Here is a 19,344-nt window from a genome sequence, read left to right as displayed (position 1 = left end):
GAGTGTCTTCATTAGCAACCAAAAGTATTAAATTGGGCACAGGAATGGCATGTTTAGGTTTGACTAGACATAGCTTATGAAAGTGAATCAAAAAGAGGCTTTGTCACTATACAAAATAAACTTGTGAGACAATCTAAAATTTCCATTATTTCCCTGCAAATCTGGGAAATAATGGAATTTTATACTGTATTATGAAAACGAAATGGAATGATGTTTGGAGACATTAGTGAAGCATCAGTTCCCCACTGTGCCATGCCTGTAAGAAATCTATTAATTACAAAATGTGAGAAATGCTTTCACCTGTGGCTACCCCTATAATTCCATTCACTATTTGAAATGTATGTGTCAGTTTTGATTCATTTGATCATCAGAGTCAATTGGAAATGCCTGTGTAATATATAAAGCAGGTTGCTGAAGTCACAAAACCAGGTGGTAGATAACCACTATCCACTGGAATAATAGATCCTACAAATGAAGGAGAGGAAAAACTAAGAGTTGGTCACTCTGTAAAAGTTCGTGGTTTTGCATCTCTATTACGGAACATCTTTACACAGCTTTCCAGTCTCTGAGTGTGGTAGCATGGAATGAAGGTGCTTTCAAGTTACACACAGAATACTATCAGGAAGGTGAAACTTGAAGATAAATTTCTTGAAAAGATCCATAAAGAAGCGGATTGACAGATGGCTTGTTCTCAGGTAAATGTGTGCACAAGAATGTGACAGGTTTACAGTCCACAGAGAAATAAGTCGTTTGCATAGATCAACATTCACTGTAGCACCTTATTGTAAGAAATCTGTTTTCAGGTTTTATTGCATTTTCAAAAGAGATTCTTTATTATCACTCTGATTTCTATGCCTTATCTCACTTTCCACCCTTCCCTGGCTCTTTTTTCCCAGTATGACATATCTGCATCGATGCATGCTCTGAAAGATTTACAAAATTTCTGACGTGAGTGATTAATATCGATACTCAATTCCTACTGAGGACAACTTCAGATGATATTTATCACTGAGAAAGGCACAAATTTCTTGAGGATTTTAGATGTTGGGTACTTTGATCTCTGTTAATTAGTGACCACAACCTCCCTCATAACATATAGATTTGAAAATTGCAGATTAATTACTGATAAAACAGCAAGTTCCTTAGTCTTTCCTTTGGGGAAAATTATGGTCTCAAACTATCATTGTAAGGAGAAACAATTTTCATTTCAGAATCTGTTGACATTTGAGGATGTGGCCATCATTTTCTCTAAGGAGGAATGGGAATGTTTGAATACGTCTGAGAGGTATTTGTACAGAGGTGTTATGTTGGAGAATTACAGCAACCTGGTTTCTGTAGGTGAGTATCAATCATTTTCTGATTACTGCTTAACCATAGGAATGTCTAACTTCCTGTATTATAATTTTGAGTTGTTTTCTATGTATGAATTCCAGTTCCCAATTATTCCTTGATATTGGTGAGTGTAATATTTACTGAATTTTTGTCTTATGAAATTTTACACGTTTTTTTTTAATTTAGCCTAACATATAATTAAATTCCCTATGTTATTTTTGTGGTTATTCAGGAGAAATAAAGTGTGAATACAGTTTGAATCCAACAATTATATATTTGATGTTGTTTAATGGAAGGAAAGTTGAAGGCATACAAAATTAATTTTAATTTCTTAAAAGCTGACAACAACTGTCAAGTAAGTACTAATAGGACTTCACTTAACAGTATTTCTTTATACTCCATTATGCTCACTGTATACAAGCCTGGGTTGTAAAACAAATCTTTTCTACATTATGTAAAGAAATTATCACACATCTCTTCTAATTCATAGGACTTTCTGGATCAAAACCAGAATTAGTCACCTGTCTTGAACAATACAAAGAACCCTGGATGGTGAATATAGAGGACTCAGAAGTCCTGGAACCAGGTAAGATGAAAGGGAACAATGGTTCATGTGTGGGATACAATGCAATGAATGAACAACAACTGCAGTTTCATTAGCCCTGCTTCTTACTTGAAGTGATGCACAAATATTCATTTTATGATTTTATGCTAGGTTCTGGCACACAGGGGATCATACATTTGTTTTCCTACATTTCATCAGAATAGTGATTAGATAATAATTTATTTTGCCAATAGCATTTTGGCAATATATAAATGGCTTTATTTTGTATTCTAATATATATCTGAATTGTTCAGAAATATGTCAGTGAAAAATGGATTATGTTTTCTAGTGTTTTTCTATATTTTTTTTACATTTTTACAATATATCTGCATCATTTTTTTTCTTTCTTAACCTCCTTGCGTTCCATCACTTTAATACATTAACCCAGTGTCATTATTTCCCTATCCCATCTTATTCTGTCAGCACATTATCAGAAAAGACATAAAAAATAGAGGAAAATGTGTTCTGGCCAAGTATTTTGGAAGAAAAGTCTTTGAATATTATTGCTATACCCTGGATTAACCAATAGAAAACCAGATTTTACAACTCCTGGTCATTAGGGACCCCATTTATGTACTTGTCAATGATTTATGTCTTTAGATCTACTTTAGTGAACAAGCTGGCATTTTGGCTGTCTTGAGCTTGTGTGGGTTTTGGCCATTCTGTCACAGACTTGGTAATTGTATGTTCATTGGTCCTATACTGTTTATAAGCTTTTGCTTCATTGGAGTCATTCATTTACAGTTTCTTTCCTCTATGTTCTCTCCGAAACTTTTCTAGTGAAGTATGAGAAAGGTACCAATCTATGGGTTCAGCAGTATACTATTACTTTGCTGCCATGCTCCTTTAGTGCAATAATAATAGTTTTTCGTCTAGTGCCCAAGACAGTTTGGTCTCAGTTTCTTGGGTCTAATACACTGTCGGATATGTTTTCCAACAAGGGATTTGGCTATAAGACAGTCAAATATTTGTTAGTTATTGTGAAAACATCTGTGCCAATTTTGTACATATCTTCTAGGCCAGTCAATATCTGTGGCCACATGGTCCAAAAATTGGAAAATCTCCTTGTATAGCATATATAGTACTTTCAAGTACTTGAATGTATCCAGTTGAATATAAATTTGATACCCATCCCTTCATTTTTCAATATTCTTGCATCATCATTAAATTATTGAGCTTAAATAATTACAAGGGCAATACCCTCTATGTTTGGGTTGTTACAACAGAAAATAATATAAGCCATTATTTATACCAGATATTTTGTTTGTTGGCACATGATTTTAACTTTGGATGTTGTCTACACTGTAGAGGCAGATGTTCCTTCATCTGTTCTTCGTCTTTCTAGACTGTTTTCTCTCCACCAACCATGTCCCTACAGTCACTTATGGAAAAAGATTCTGAGTCTTAATATCTAATTATAATTTTTGTTCAAGAGCTTAGTCTTCTTATTGCTAGGGTTCTTGTACATTAACCCATCTATATTAATTGGTAGCTTTGGTTTACATAGGTAATGCCCTGGAGTCCTGCGTCCTGGCTGCTAAATGCCATCTCTTAACTCTGTCTTCCTTCTCCCTACCTCTTTGTGCAGAATGTCTTCCTAGCTGAATTCTGCCTATATATTGTCCAAAAGTCTAAATTCATAAAACTATTATATATACATATATATGCATATATATAATATATAATAAAACTATTATATATATACATATATAAAATAAATGGGTGTATATATGTGTATAATATATATATATATATATATATATATATATATATATTCACAATATCCTAAATGACCTCCTCCATGATCCCCTCTTTTCTGTCTAATTAAAAAGAAAGGTTTAACTTTACAATAATAAAATTTTGTTATCGAGTTAGATTTATATTTATAATATTTAGCACATTAACATTGGACAAAATCTAAAGGAAACAGTTTATCATCTATCCTGTCTTTGTGTGTCTAAAATTTTATGTATAATTTGTCTTTCATTATATCTAAGGGAAATTCGTAACTTTACGTCTTCAACTCAACTCCATCAAAGAACTCAGAGGGTTATAAGTAAACAGAGAGTGGGTTGTAAGTATTTTTAAAACTCTAGAATTGGCAGAGACATCTTGATGCCTGGACAGTCACCCAAAGTTCCTCTGTAATGTTGGGGCTGTCATCTTTAGCCTACATGCATAGAGTATTTGTCAACATTTCAATGAAGAAGGAAATTTGAAGATCATTTTTGTCTTATATTGGCAAAGGGCATCATTTGCTTTCTTTTTGTACTTTTAGAATGTTTTACAGTGTTCTCAGTGAAGCAGGGAACCTGAAGGGCAATCCCATCCCTTGCCTGCAAGTTTAGCAGATACATTTCTGTGGGTACTGCATGTCCAGTTTATTTGTCAAGCAGTCACACTGTCCAGGAAAGAGATGTTTCTAGTCTAAAAGGCTATCTATGACACATTGAAAGTAAACACCAAACTGAGGTTATGTGGTGCTGTCCATTCTCTCTGACATAGATGGTGTGGCCAGGAACAGATGTGTCTCATTGTCATGGAAAGAACTAAGTTAATAAACCATTTTAAATGTCACATTCTGTAGCTCTTTGAAAGGTTTAGAAGAATACTTGTCTACCTGAAATATATCTCTGTAATCTAGAAAAAGAAACATAAATATATGTTTTGATTATTAAAGATAACTACTTATAATCTGTATTTCTTAATGATATATTACATTCTTAAATGAGTGTTTAAAAATAATAACTGAAACAAGAGTATAAATATACATATAACAAATTGACCTTAAATTTGTATCAATAAACCAAAATCCAACCCAATGCAAAATATTCATTTCTATATAATACTTATCCCTCTTTTTCTATAGAAAGGGTTCACTGTCCTCATCAACCATTGACAATAAACACTGTTTAAAGGAAAGCAAGCATTTATAAATAATACTTTGAATTTTGGGCCTAGTTGTCTCCAAACTGCTACCTGATATTCGGGGGACTCTCAATCCCATGAGGATCTTGAGAGAACCCAGAACAATGCCCAAATCTGGTCTGTAGTGGTCTAAGAGATTGCATCACATCAGCTACTTTAGATGTTGGATCACCCAGGCCATTCTTTCAAGTGGTCTTACTTGATCAAACCATAGACTGGAATGAATCCATAGATTCCCATTGTCTGTATAATCAAAAGCAGAAACTTTTTCAAATTTTCATATCCTTACATTCTCATTTTGATGTCAAGATACCTTTAAAATGAATATGTTGTTTTAGCTTAGTAGTCCCCAGTATCAAATGTCTGTGTAGCCAAAAAATTAAAGAAAACACAATAATATATATAACCCAGACTCTCCATGAATATTTCATCTTTATTTGGCTTATATTTCTCTATTTCTTTTTAAGCACCATATTGTATTATCTTAAATTACTCTTTAATCTATGACTTTTACTCTTTTTCTATCAAGTTTATGTACATCATTTAAAGACTATTTACAGGTCTTTTTGTATGAATCTGTCCTTATTGTGTATCCACAATTGATTTTATGAAAAAGAGTGTATTTAAAAAGGTAATCCATGGTTGTGGTAACCCTCGATTTTTGTCATGACTCAGCATGTCTCAGCCTTAATCCATGAGGTTCTGCCTGAATGGGGGTGTGGACCTGGAAGCTCCTAGCAACCCAGGGGTGATAAAGACCAATCACAGGCATCTTCTTACCTTCAGAGTGCTCTCAGTTCCATGTTTCACAACTAGACTCATTTCTTTATTATCCATCTTTTCTGGTGTTTCTTAACTGTCCTGTCATGACCACCAGGGAAACATTTGTCTCTTCTCTCTGCTCTGGTTGCTTGCCCCTAACTCCTAACCTTCTGTCCTCACAAGTTACTAATACACTTCTGATCTCCCTGCCCAGGTTCAGGCCTATTCAGATGTTTAGGTGCATAGAGATGGAAATTAGGAGCCATATTACCCTGAGGCCATGGTCAACAATAGTAGCTCTACTGGCATTAACAATACAATAGTGGGCCTGAGCTTTCCAGTGCCACTGTTTGCTGAAGCTGGAGGCTGGGACCCAAAATATTTCATAAAAGAATTATTTGGTCCCCCATACTGCATAATGGTTCCTTCCCTTTCTCTCTTTCAATATGTCAAAGGTCCATTTACCACCAGCTCTGGGAAGCAGTATATGGCATGCTACCCATAAAACTTTTGTGTCTGCCATGTTGCACACTGCTTGGCTTGGAAATGTCTCTGTGTGCTGTGGAGGAAATCTGCCATGCTCTGCTCAAGCCTGAATGCCACAGCAGGAAGAAACCATTTCTTAAAGGAGCCTTGTGTCTTATCACCAGCAGCAACAGAGTCTATCTGAAAATTTGTGGTTATCAAGTAGCTGTTTTTTAGACTTTATGTAGAAATTTTTATCAATGTTGGTAACTTTTATTTTTGGTTGTGAGCCAGGCCTTTAATGGATGAACTATTTCTCCAGTCCATTGGTACCAATTGTGGAGGAGACACTTCTCTGTCTGGGAAATGGTCCTACTAGATTACTTTCTCTCTATATTCTGGGTCCACAATTTGGTTTGGAAATAACCACTCTGAGGATTAATCTTTACTTATAATTGTTTGGCTAAGGTCTTAGGCTTCTTATTATCTAATTCTCTCTAAGAAATTAATCATTTTCTATTTTTCTTACTTTTTACATAAATTAAATATTTTCATCTTATGTAGCAATCATATTTCCCTCACCATTAGCTCATCTTACTCTCCCTAAATGCACCCCTTCACAGCACCTCCATTTACTCCTTAGAGAGGGTGAGGACTCTCATGGGGAATCATCAACTCTGTCCCATTCCTGGGGGCAGAACACAGCCCAAACATGTCTTGGTTGAGAAAGGTATTCATCCATAAGAAAATGACACCAAAACACCAGTACAAAAACTAGGGCTAAATATCGATTCAACTGCCAGTGGCCCATAGACTGCCCAGTGTCCAAAACTGGCACCCAATTTTAGAGGCCAAGTTGGGTTTTGCTCCGATGTCCTAGATGTCAATCTGCAGTATGTGAACTCCCACATGTTAAGCGCAGCTGTTTCTGTGGGTTTACCCAACCTTGTCTTGACCTCTTTGCTCATCTTTCCTGCTTTTCCACAAATGGACTCCAGGAGTTCAGCTCAGTGCTTAGCATTTTATATCTGGTTTAGTAATATTTCTCTTTCAAATATATGTATTTGTGTTTGGGGCATAGATATACAGAACTGAGATTTCATCTTGGTGAATTTTTCCCTTGATGAATATGGAATGACGTTCTTCATCTCTTTTGATTAATTTTACTTTAAACACTAATTTTTTACACAAAAGGGTCGCTACACCACCTTCTTTCTTAGGTCCAATTGATTAGAAAAATTTTCTCAAACTTTTACTCTGAGGTAATTTTATCTTTAAAGTTGAATTGTATTTCTTATATTCAGGAGAATGATAGATTCTGTCTTCTTGTAAATTCTGTTCACCTGTGTCTTTTTATAGGCAAACTGTGACCCTTGATATTAATGATATTTTACAACATTTCACTGTTGATTCTTTTTAACTTTTGGATTTGTTTTTATTTGTGGTATTTTGTGTGTGGTTTGTGTGTGGGGGGGAGGGTGGGTGGGTGACTGGGTGTGTGTTTCCCTTTTTTGGAATTTTGATAATGTGGTATTATCTATTTGATTGTTTTTGTAAGTGTAGCTAACTTGCTTAGATTGGAGTTTCCCTTCCAGTGCTTACTGTAATGCAGGATTTGGGCATTGTTTTTAAATGTTTTTTTTTCATAGAATTTATGATATTGTCCTTCTAAAGCAATTGAGAGCTTTGAAGGGGTAGTCTCTGTAGAACATGTATCTAAGTCCTCTGGCTTTCAGATTTTCCATCGAAAAGTCAGTGATATGATTGTGATATGTCTGTGTTTGTATGTTTCTTGGCCTTTTTCCTTTGCAGCCTTTAACATTCTATATTTATTTTGTATGTTTTGTTTTGATTAATATTTGGGAGGGGACTGATTTTGGGTCCAGTATATTTGGTGTTCTGTAAGCTTCTTTTCTTTTCATAGGCATTTTATTCATTGGGTTGGAAAATTTTTCTTCTATGACTTTGGTGAATATGTTTTCTTTGACCTTGAGATGGACATCATCACTTTCTACTATAACTATTATTTTCTGGTTTGGTTTTTTTTTGGTTTTTTTTTTTTTTTTTTTTTTTGCAATGTCCCTGATTTTCCTGGATACATTGTACGAAAAATTTGTTGGATGTTTTGGCTCATGGCAATGCTGTCCCCAGTTGTTTGGCTTTTAAGGAGGTAGGATGTACATGTGATATATCCCAGGAAACTAGGATCTAGAGGCAAAGGGAAACCATCCAGTGCTCAGTTTGAGAGTGTCACTCACCTCTCTAGGTAGAGATAGGGAAAATAGTTCAATGACAAAAGATGTAGTGGTGGATGATTTGATGTGTGGGTAGGCTGCGTCCAGGTGTCTGAGGCTTCAGTGGGCAGGTGTGGGGAGTACTATGTGACCCAGGAAATTAGGGTCTATAATATAAGGGGCTCGAGTGGGAGCAAAGTCATTCACCTCTCCTGGTGTGAGTATGGCCAAGGCTCCAATGGTAGCAGATGTTGTGCTAGCGGTTTTCCTATGTCACCCATTTATATTCATCTGTGGCTTTGGCTTCACTAGGTGATATTAAGGGCTACATGTTGTTTCTTCACAATGTCTTTCTTCTCCCTGCCTTTTTGTTCGACATTACCGCCTAGCTAAATTCTGCCCTCCCATTGTCCAATAAATTCTTTCTTCATCAACTGAGAAGAGGAAATACACAAGATCTCCTGGTGTACTTGGGAGTGGGGGGAGTGAAGTGGATAGTCATAGAGTGAGCAGCAGAGAACGGTAAGAGGGAGGAGAAGATGAGTGATCAGAAATATGAAGATGGGGGAAAGACAGAAAGTGAGAACAAGTAAGTGACACTTTGTTAATGGGAGGCATTAACAGATTGACAAGAAACCTAGCACTAAGGAAATTCCAGGAATCCACAAGAGAGACCCCAGTGAAGAAGCAAAGCAATAATTGAAAGTGCATATTACTGACCTTCCCCTAAAATCACATTGAATACTCCCAAATTTAACATCATGGAGCCTTCATCCACTAACTGATGTAACCAGATGCAGAGATCAACATCTAAGCATTGTGTTGAGAGGGAGGAGTGATAATACGAGCAATGGAGTCAAGATCATGTTGGGGAATCACACAGAACCAGCTGAACCAAGCATGTGGGACCTCAGTGAGTCTATTCTTGACAGGTGGGGATCCTGCATAACACTGAAATAAACCCCATGAATGTGGGTGACAGTTAGGGTCTTGGGCAGCTTATTTTGTGGCTGGCATTGGAACCATTAATTATCAGTAGTGTATGAACTGGCCTTTTAGAGAAACCACCTAGATAGAGAGGGAAAGGCATTGGACCTGCCCCAATTTATTTGGAAGGCTTTGATGATTCCCCTGGGAGTATCAACTTCTCTGAGGATAGGATGCGGGTGGGTTTGAGAGAAGGTGGGGGAGTGGTAGTATTCCAGGAAGAGGAAATTGGGATTGGTAGATAAAGTAAAATTGTTATAACTATAAAACATAGACAAGAAACAATAAAGGAAAACATATAGACACAGCATTCAAAGGGACATGGCCTAGTTCTATACCATCTATTCCTAATGACAGTTAAATTATTTTTACACATACAAATATATTAACAAGCATCCACAAACGTAAATTGCCTTATATTTTCAAAAGATTTGTCATGTGGTTAAGAGGGGTAACAGACTGTATAAAGATGTTTCACTTCAAATCCTATAATGACAATTATATCCCCAATACAGACAATCAAGAAGAAAAGTTTTCAATGTCTGAAGTATGTGACAAGACTTTTACTCAGAGTTCAACACTTCAAGTGCATCAGAAGATCCATAATGGAGAAAATCCTTACAAATGTAAAATATGTGGTAAGTCCTTTAAGAAAGCCTCAAATCTTAAAGTTCATCAAAGAATACACACTGGAGAGAAGCCTTACAAATGTTCACATTGTGGAAAGTCCTTTAAAAGAAGCACATATCTTCAAGTTCATCAAAGAATACACACTGGAGAGAAACCTTACAAATGTTCAGATTGTGGAAAGTCATTCACTTTTGGCTCAAGTCTTCAAGTTCATCAAAGAATACACACTGGAGAGAAACCTTACAAATGTTCACATTGTGAGAAGTCCTTTACCAATGGCTCAGATCTTAAAGTTCATCAAATAATACACACTGGAGAGAAACATTACAAATGTTCAGACTGTGGAAAGTCCTTTAAACGAAGCACACATCTTCAAGTTCATCAAAGAATACATTCTGGAGAGAAACCTTACAAATGTTTAGATTGTGGGAAATCATTCACTATTGGCTCAAGTCTTCAAGTTCATCAAAGATTACACACTGGAGAGAAACCTTACAAATGTTTAGATTGTGGGAAATCATTTACTGATGGCTCAAATCTTAAAGTTCATCAAAGAATACACACTGGAGAGAAACTTTACAAATGTTCACATTGTGGAAAGTCATTCACTGTTGGCTCAAGACTTCAAGTTCATCAAAGAATACACACTGGAGAGAAACCTTACAAATGTTCACATTGTGAGAAATCCTTTACCAATGGCTCAGATCTTCGAGTTCATCAAAGAATACACACTGGAGAGAAACCTTACAAATGTTCAGACTGTGGAAAGTCCTTTAAAATTAGCACACATCTTAAAGCTCATCAAAGAATACACACAGGGGAGAAACCTTACAAATGTTCAGACTGTGGAAAGTCCTTTAAAAGGAGGACACATCTTCAAGAACATCAAAGAATACACACTGGAGAGAGACCTTACAAATGTTCAGAGTGTGGAACATCCTTTAAAAAGAGCACACATCTTCAAGTTCATCAAAATGTACATACTAGAAAGAAATCTTACAATTGTAATGTATGTGGCAAGTCATTTATGAAAGACTCAAATCTTCAAGGTCATCAAAGAATACACAATGGAGAGAAAACTTAATAATATTCATGTTATGGAAAGTCCTTTAAACAGAACTCAAAACTTCAATTTCCTCAAATAATACACTCTTGAGACATACCATATAAGTGTAATGTATGAGACAATTCATTTAAATGGAGCCCAACACTTCAAATTCATCAAAATTTCAAACTGGAGAGAAGCCTTGAAATTGAAAACATATGGCAAATCATTACTAAGAGCTCACTATATTTCATCAATGAATACTCTATGAAAAAAGGTTAAAATATACAAAGTATGGCAAGAGTGTGTCTATGATTCTCTTGTTTAAAAACACAGCACAACCAGAGAAGTCATAACCTTTAATAATTAGCAAGTCTGTTACATAGTATGTCCTTTTTCCATGACTCATCTCTGCAAAAACTCACTACATCCATACACTATAGCAAGCTTATAAATGTGAAGCACTTGGGAAAACCTCTTCTGGGTGATTAAGTCTTAATGATCATCACAGAATCCATAAAATAAGTACACTCACAATATTAAAAATATGGCAAGATTTAAGGAATCCTCAGATAGTAAAACCCGACAAAGCATCGACAATTTAAAGAAACATACCAAATGTACAGTGTTTTAAATTTGTTAAAAGAATCTCAAAATTGAGAGCACATTTGAAAATTTATAAAAGAGACCAACTCAATACGCAATTGCTTTCTCAAAAATCATACAAAAATAATGTTCTTTACAACGTAACTAGTTGAAGAAACCTTTTATCATGTGTTGATACTTTATTGAGTTTGATGAGTGGCATTATGAAGCCTTAGGATCTTTGTCATTTTAAAAAGCATTATTCCAAGAAATAAAATGACTATACACAGAAATGTTGTTGGAAAACTATTTACATATGCAGGAATATATCTCTCTGTACTACAATGAAAGCATTTATTAAAATAATATAGGATAACTTTCATAATAGTTGAAGTCACAAGTAATTTAAAATATGAATTGTTATGCCAGTGTAAATTTACTGATAACCATCCAATTGGACATCACTGAAGAATTTTCTGTGTATTTTATGGAACAGAATATTGCACTCTTATTGATAATAGTATTCATATAACTATCCTTGTATTTCTCTTGTTTGCTGTTTTATAGAATGTAATATAGATTTTTTAAACTTAATGCTTATTCCCATTTTCCCAATTATCAATAAATACTATATAACTTGTGTTTAATTACTGCTGACTTGGATTGGTGAACATCCATTTTATACTACTGTAGGGTAATAAGAGTCAGGAATTGCAGTACAAAAAAATGCCAGAAATCATGACCTGAAAATGCAAAACAAATGACTTTAAGAAAACTTTAATGGTTTGCATCATTAGAAGTAGTTGTGGGAGGAAAAAGAAGGCTTGAATATGGGAAGACATGAATGGATGTGTGAGTAAATTTCAGTTGTTTACATAGGCAGAGTTAGGTCCCCGACCAGACACTGAGACACAGCAAAAATGAAAACTAATTGAAAATTATTTTCCCTCATTGAATGAAGCTTTGAACATTATAATTCCTTTTGTGTTTATGTGAGGCTTATGTAAAAATTCTCCAGATATTTTGCTTTCTTGAAATACTTTTTCCTTAACACTTGAAGATTATAGAGTCTGAAATTTCTGAGATAATCCAAGAATGCCTACCTGCATAGCTTTGGAAAATAACCCTGCCACTCAAATATAATCAATATGTAATAACTCTTTGAATCTATTTGTATGTAGGTATTGTAGGCACCAAGATTACAGGGTGTGGTTTTTTTCATCCACACAGCTTGGAACACCTGATCCCAGCTTTTCTTTCAGTCTCATTTATCTGTATATATTTTCTTCATTCTTACACTACTCCACTTATATCTGTCACTGGAGACTTAATAGAGAGAAAAGCAATAGCATACTTGTCTTTATTAAAAAAGAAATAAGATATTTGAGTGTGTGAATTTAATTTTATTCAAAATTTCTCATCAATGAAGAAAACCTCTTGATTATTAAGTACTAAGCAGTCTGAGAGCAAGACTTCCAAATAAAATCTTCTAGACAGAAAAAAGAAGAACAGCAATTGACAACTCTAACTATTCTCAGAATATGTGCCAGTAAATAACAAAGTAGTCAGCAGACAAGACAACAAGCCAGAAGTAATTTTCACAACTGGAAAAAGGACTCAACTAACCAAGAAATTCTTGTTTCCTCAATGTGTTGTCTCATATTTTGTGCACACACACACACACACACACACACACATATATGTGTGTGTGTGTGTGTGTATACACATATACACACAATTAGAGAACTATTAATACTTGCACAATTTGGAGATATTCAATTATTGAGAATTTTTTATGAATCACTTTTGCCTTCACTCAGAAGTGCTTTTTCTCTATTTAAGGAGATATCCTTCCTTTTCTACATATTCCTTACAAATTGGAGATTTTGACACATACAGAAGCCAAAGGTTATTTTATGAGACTTGAAACATCTGACTCAGAAGTTACTCAGAAACTAGATAATCAAAGCAAATTAAAAAAAAAATGTCAAAAAGATTCAGTTGGCTGCAATTCAGATTGCAAGCCTATTCCTACTGTACAATCAGGAAATTATATGGCATATAGAACAACAAAGTAAAATTAGCTGAAGGCCAGTGATCTACAGGAGTTCCTGCTCCAAGACCACCTCCAGGGTATAGAAAAAGATACACAAATTCTTATAGGGATATAATTTTCTAACTCAGGTGAAAATAAGGAAATGCATCTTTTTTGATTGAAAGTTGCTGTTTTAGTTCATCTAACAAATCTCATTCTGAATAATCTCTCTGTCTCCACAGAGCTACATTTTAAAATATAACTACATATCTTCCTTACATAATGCATCTCTCTCCTGCAAAGCCATGAATCTCTAGAATGTCAAACCTCTTTTCTGTGTAGCTTAACCTTTCTTGTCTGCACACAGCTACAAGTCACCATGGAGTTACAGCTTTCTCCACACAGCCATATCGCTTTCCTCACATAAATCTCTCTTACATACATGTCTCTCTTCTATACAGCGACATCTGTCAGATATCTGTAATCACCTAGGTAAATCACTTCATACTTTGCTTACACGTCTATTTACATCTTTCACACTTCTATCTTCAGTCAAACTTTAGTTACACAATCAGCTACATCTCCCCTTACAGCCTGCTCATCCCTTTCTCAGGCCTCGATGTATGAGTCTCTTGATTTCTTTGCATAAATCTCCTGTCCTATATTGTCTACAACTCAACACATAGCTTTCTCTCTCTGTTCCTCTCTCTTCTAACTTAGATACACATCTCCTTTCAGAGGAAGAACTCTGAACAAATGGGAATAATATTTTTGTTGTCAGAAATCATTTCTTTGGTATACAATAAGGAAGAATCATGATAGACCAGTTATATCCAGGTTTGGAATGTCAGAATGTCCAGCCAGTGAGCAACCTTGCATGTAGCTCTAAGTAACAAGTGTTTCCCAATTGGCCGTAACATTGACATTCAGTTTATTTTTATGTGTTTTCTCCCTCTCATCAGCCCCAGGTAATTATATTTACTACCTTAGAATAGGCCTAGTCCACTTGTCCTATTCACTCCCCCTTAAGCCATGTGCTGTGGGAGAGCAAGATATGAGATAAAATAATAGACGGAGAAATTATATGTTTAAAGAGAAACCAGGCACTAGGGAAATATCTGGAGAGCTACAATGATCACATCAACTAACAACGTAAGCAACCGAGGAGAGGCTACCTTAAATGCCATCTTCTGATAATGAGATGGATGACTAATTCATAGGCCATCCTATAGCCTTCATCCAGCAACTGGTGGAAGTAGAAGCAGACACCCACAGCCAAACCTTGAACTGAACTGAAATCCAGTTGCAGAGAAGGAGGACAGATGAGCTTAGGGGTCCATCCCATGCTGATGAAACCCATAGGAACTGCTGACCTGAACAAAGGACAGCTCTTGTTACCCAGACTTATAGCTGGGAAGCCAGCATTGGACTGAACCAGACCCCCTGTATGTGGGTGTCAGTAAGGAGACATTGCTAATCTATGGGGACCTTGTAGTGGATCAGTACTCATCCCTACTATAGGAATGGAGTTTGGAGCCCATCCCACAAGGAGGGATAATCTCTGAGCCTAGACTCAAGGGGCTTGCAATATCCCTATTCTAAATGATATCATACACTTTGAATATCCCCTTATAGAAGGCCTCATGCTTCCTGGGGAGCAGAAAGGGTATGGGATAATTAAGTTATTAGTTGTGGGGCAGGGGAACATGGGAGGGAGAAGGGCCTGTGATTAATACGCAAAATAATCTTCTTTCTAATTAATATACCAAAGAAATTGATCCTCAAACTTCACTTGAATGTTGTGTTACCTATCTTCCTGCATGTTATTTGCTTGTTCTAATTGAAAAGCAATTTTCTAAAATATTCTTAGCAATCCCCTTCTTCTATCACCCCCACTGTTTTGCTTAATCTTTTTACTTTTAAATGTAATTTGAAGGTATCTGGGAACCCTTTCCTAATATTTTGAGCAGTTTATGAGGAATTGGTATTGATTCTTTAAAAATTTGATAACTTGCCCAGAAAAGCCCCTAAGTTTCCACTTCTTCTTATTATCAATTCAAACATTTTACTGAGTAGAAGTTACCTTCTCTGGTTTCTATTGTTGTGAAGAAATACCTTAATCAAAATCTACCTGAGGAAGAAGGGGCTTATTCCATGGTTTGGATGATGGAGTTGATACAAAGGCCATAGAGAAGCTGCTCACTGGCGTATTCCTCAGGATTTGTTCAGCTTCAATCTTATAAACCCCAGGGACAGCAGACAAAGTGTTGTACCATCTACTGTTATTCTTTTGTTTAAAAAGAAGAAAAGAGAAATACTGATAAGACTATAAGTTTATTATAAGGCCCGGCAGAATGGGGAGACTAAGAAGAGGAACAGGGTAAATGGCTGACCGCCATTGCCAGTCGCCATAGAGAGACAGAGTGGGGGAAACAGACAGAGGGGAACAGAGGAACAGAGAAACAGAGCAACAGAGAGAGTAAATGGGAAGGGGCCTACCTTTTAAAGGGGTCCTCTGCACCTGCATGCAGACTTAGTTCCCATGGAACCTTGGGCTGACCAGGGTATTGCCTGTTCAACCAGGTAACAGAGGCAGACCAGCATAATTCCTGAACCTTTCATTCCCACCTCTACTTATTATTAAAAAAAGGGTGGGGTGTTTAGACATGGCAGGTTAAGAAATAAGGGCGTCAAATTCTTAAGACTGTTTCCTGCTGACGTGGGGGGCGTTGACCATCTTTGGGGTGCCCGAGAAGGTTGGGGTGATGCCATGCCATGGGGTAGCTGGTTGTTTCATTGCAGTCCAGGCTGTATGGAACTCCCTGGCGCCTCTTAGACCTGGCAAGATGTTGACAGAGAAGACAAGGTTGAGTTTAGAAAAAAAATTTTCTTAGGTCCTGTCACCTGAGGGGAAGATTGTAAGATGAGGGAGGGGTTCCCGAAGAGTCCTAACATGAGGGAAGGGAATCCTAGGACCAGGGAAAGATTGAATATTACCTGGAGTGAACCTGACCTGTTTGGATCTGATTCGGCTCCCTGGAACTTACAAGAATCCTTAGAGTTTGTGGAAACATAAGTATTAGACACATTAGCAGCATATTTATGTTAGAAGCAACTTGGCTAAAAGCATTACCATTTTAAAACATACAGATTTCTTTGTTTAGGACAATGAAAAGCATTTTAATCTTGACCTTGTAGTTATGATCATACAGTGGTATTGGTGAACTTTATTATGAACAGTAGCATGGGAAATAGAGAAGTCAGGAACATATTTTATCCTTTTTTAATGTCTCAACTCATTTTATCATCATTTAAGCCTTTTTATCCTCAGGCCTTCATAACTACATTCTCAGACTTTTAAACATCTTAGACTTTCCTATCTTTTCATAGATAAACCCTAAAATACCTATTACTGGAATCTGTTTTGCTTTAAGCTGGCAAGACTACCAGTCGTCAAAAGCATCAGAGTTCTTGAGAAGGATAAGATTTTACCTGAATCAATGATTAAAGAATAACAGAGACTTGCCAGCAGGCTGTATGGACAGCCATCCCCAAGGTCCTCCATCCAAAGTAGTGGGCTGCAGGACACCTGCCTTCTTGCTGATAGCATCTGACCTGTGGATTACAGACTTTGGGAAGACTCGCCTACCGTTAGCCCAAGCAACGCCGGGAAAGTCAATTCCATTGTCCTCTTGTCCAAGGTCTGGAATACTTTGTATTAGTTGAGGCGAAGGGCAGGGTTGCTCAGTGACCAGCGTTGTCAATGACTCGAGATGAAGCTTCTTCAGTGCCCATCAGTCTTCTCGGAGAAATGGTGTGAGGCCAGCAGCTGGCCTATTTTTCTGTTATAAAAAGCTTTTTAACAAAACATTTTAAATGCCATATTCTCTAGATCTCTGAGCATTTGAGGGCTGTCGTCTGTTTAGTATCTCAGCAGTTAAAAAGTTTGCCTTTAGTTAGAGGAAAATCCCTTTTTGTAATAAAAGCTGTACCTTTGTAAATTGCCTATTGGATAGACTGAATGGTATAAATATTTTGTTAATTTGAAATAGATCTTTATGATTTTATAAGTTAAATTTAAGTTGTATAGACTTAGCTTATATTATAAGTATAGTTAAATTAGACCTTTATGACTTTAAATGTTTACCATCATTTAAAGATATATAGCATTTTAGAAATATGAGACTTAACAGGTTAATTTAAGTTGTATATAGAGCTAGATAAGTATAAAATTACATTACAGGTACAGAGACAAGCAGGACTGGAAAACAGTAAAGGGGGAAACAGAATGTAATCTCTGATCCATACATTGTAGCAAATGGACAGGAGATTTAAAAGGAGAGAGTAGAATTAAACAGAGGGCCCTGGAAAGGCATGGTATTTAGTAAACAAGCCATGAACAACAGAGCCAGTGAAAGAAGAAATCATAGACAAAAAATAAAATAAAAAGCAAAAAGACCTGGAAGAAATAGACAAGTTTGCTGGCATAGGCCACTGTCATAGGCCTATAGGTAGGCCACATGACCAAAACGGCAGGGACAGTAAACCACTTTTGTCTGTTTATCTGCTTGTTGGATGAAACCAGAAAGGTTCCTTGATGCATTTCCCATGGGTGAGGCAAGTGGAAAACTGGCAAAAAGCTCCTCTCCAGATGCACGTCTGCCCGTGGGAGTTGCCAGGTGCCTGGCCCCGAAAGGGACACAGCTGTCCCGAAACCGAAAAAGGATGCAGCAGTCCGAAGTGAAAAAAGCACTGCTCCTGGAGCGGGATCCCATGCCTGACCTTCAGGAAATGCACCCAACAAGTGAAAGAAGAAATAAAAAGTAAGATGTCATGTGGCAGTGCTTGCCTATGCAAGTCACTGAACTGAGTGGGGAGGCCTAAGCTAGGTCACCTGGTTATGACCAAGATGGCAGCCCCCAGGTTAGCCCACATGGTTGAGATGGTGACCCCTGTAAGCACCTTCTCAATTGCCAGAAAAGTTTCAAAACTCATTCATGTGGAAAAATGAAAAACAGCAAACAAACAAAAAAACTCTCAGAGCATCTCAAGCAGACATTGCCAACCAAGAGGAAACACAGTCAGAGAAAGAACAAACAGAACAATGAGGGACATTCCCAGGTGAAAGAAAGTTCCCACTGGGAGGCAGAACTTCGCTCACTTACCTACTCGCTGCCAGTAGCCGACAGATCCCGTAAAAGTGTATTTCCCGTGGGCAAGGCTGAAAAATGCACAGATTGTCCTGTCTGAGAGTACCCGGCCCGAAACCGAAAAATGGACCCAGAGTGAACAGTGTTGGGTCTGTCCCATGGGAATGCTTTGGGGTATCTTACCGGATTGTAGCGAATAGGCAGATCAGTGAGTTCCAGAAATACTTAGTTGGAAAAGCTGCAAGTTGAATTCCAGCATCTCAGGCTGATGCAGGCAGGAGGGAGTACCAGGAAAAGTGGAGATGGAAGTGGGTTGTAAGGGTACCCTTGCCTAACACGTGCCCGCCAGCGGGTCGCGGGAGAAGGTATAAGGGCAGAGCCTTTCCACGTCCGGGCGCCAAAATGTTATTGTTTTTTTTAAAAAGAAGAAAAAAGAAATTGCTGAGACAGACATATTGACTATAAGTTTATTATAAGGCCCAGCAGAATGGGGAGACTAAGAAGAGGAACAGGGTAAATGGCTGACCGCCTTGGCTGGTCGCCATAGAGAGACAGAGCAGGGAAAACAGAGTGAGGGGAACAGAGAG

At 37.0% G+C, this 19,344-nt stretch overlaps 1 protein-coding gene across 1 annotated transcript in view; it reads left to right on the top strand.

The window, feature by feature from the left end:
- Positions 1 to 1,304: 1,304 nt before the first annotated feature.
- The window catches only part of LOC113838086 (zinc finger protein 850-like), a 69,249-nt gene continuing 51,209 nt past the window's right edge, over positions 1,305 to 19,344 (top strand). The window contains 4 exon segments of the mRNA XM_035449126.1: positions 1,305 to 1,338; positions 1,823 to 1,918; positions 9,630 to 9,641; positions 9,840 to 10,991. Coding sequence (XP_035305017.1) covers positions 1,305 to 1,338; positions 1,823 to 1,918; positions 9,630 to 9,641; positions 9,840 to 10,991 — 1,294 coding nt within the window.

Source organism: Cricetulus griseus, chromosome 9 (genome assembly GCF_003668045.3).
Source record: "Cricetulus griseus strain 17A/GY chromosome 9, alternate assembly CriGri-PICRH-1.0, whole genome shotgun sequence".
Lineage (NCBI taxonomy): Eukaryota > Metazoa > Chordata > Mammalia > Rodentia > Cricetidae > Cricetulus > Cricetulus griseus.
This window is presented reverse-complemented; position numbering and strand designations above follow the sequence as displayed.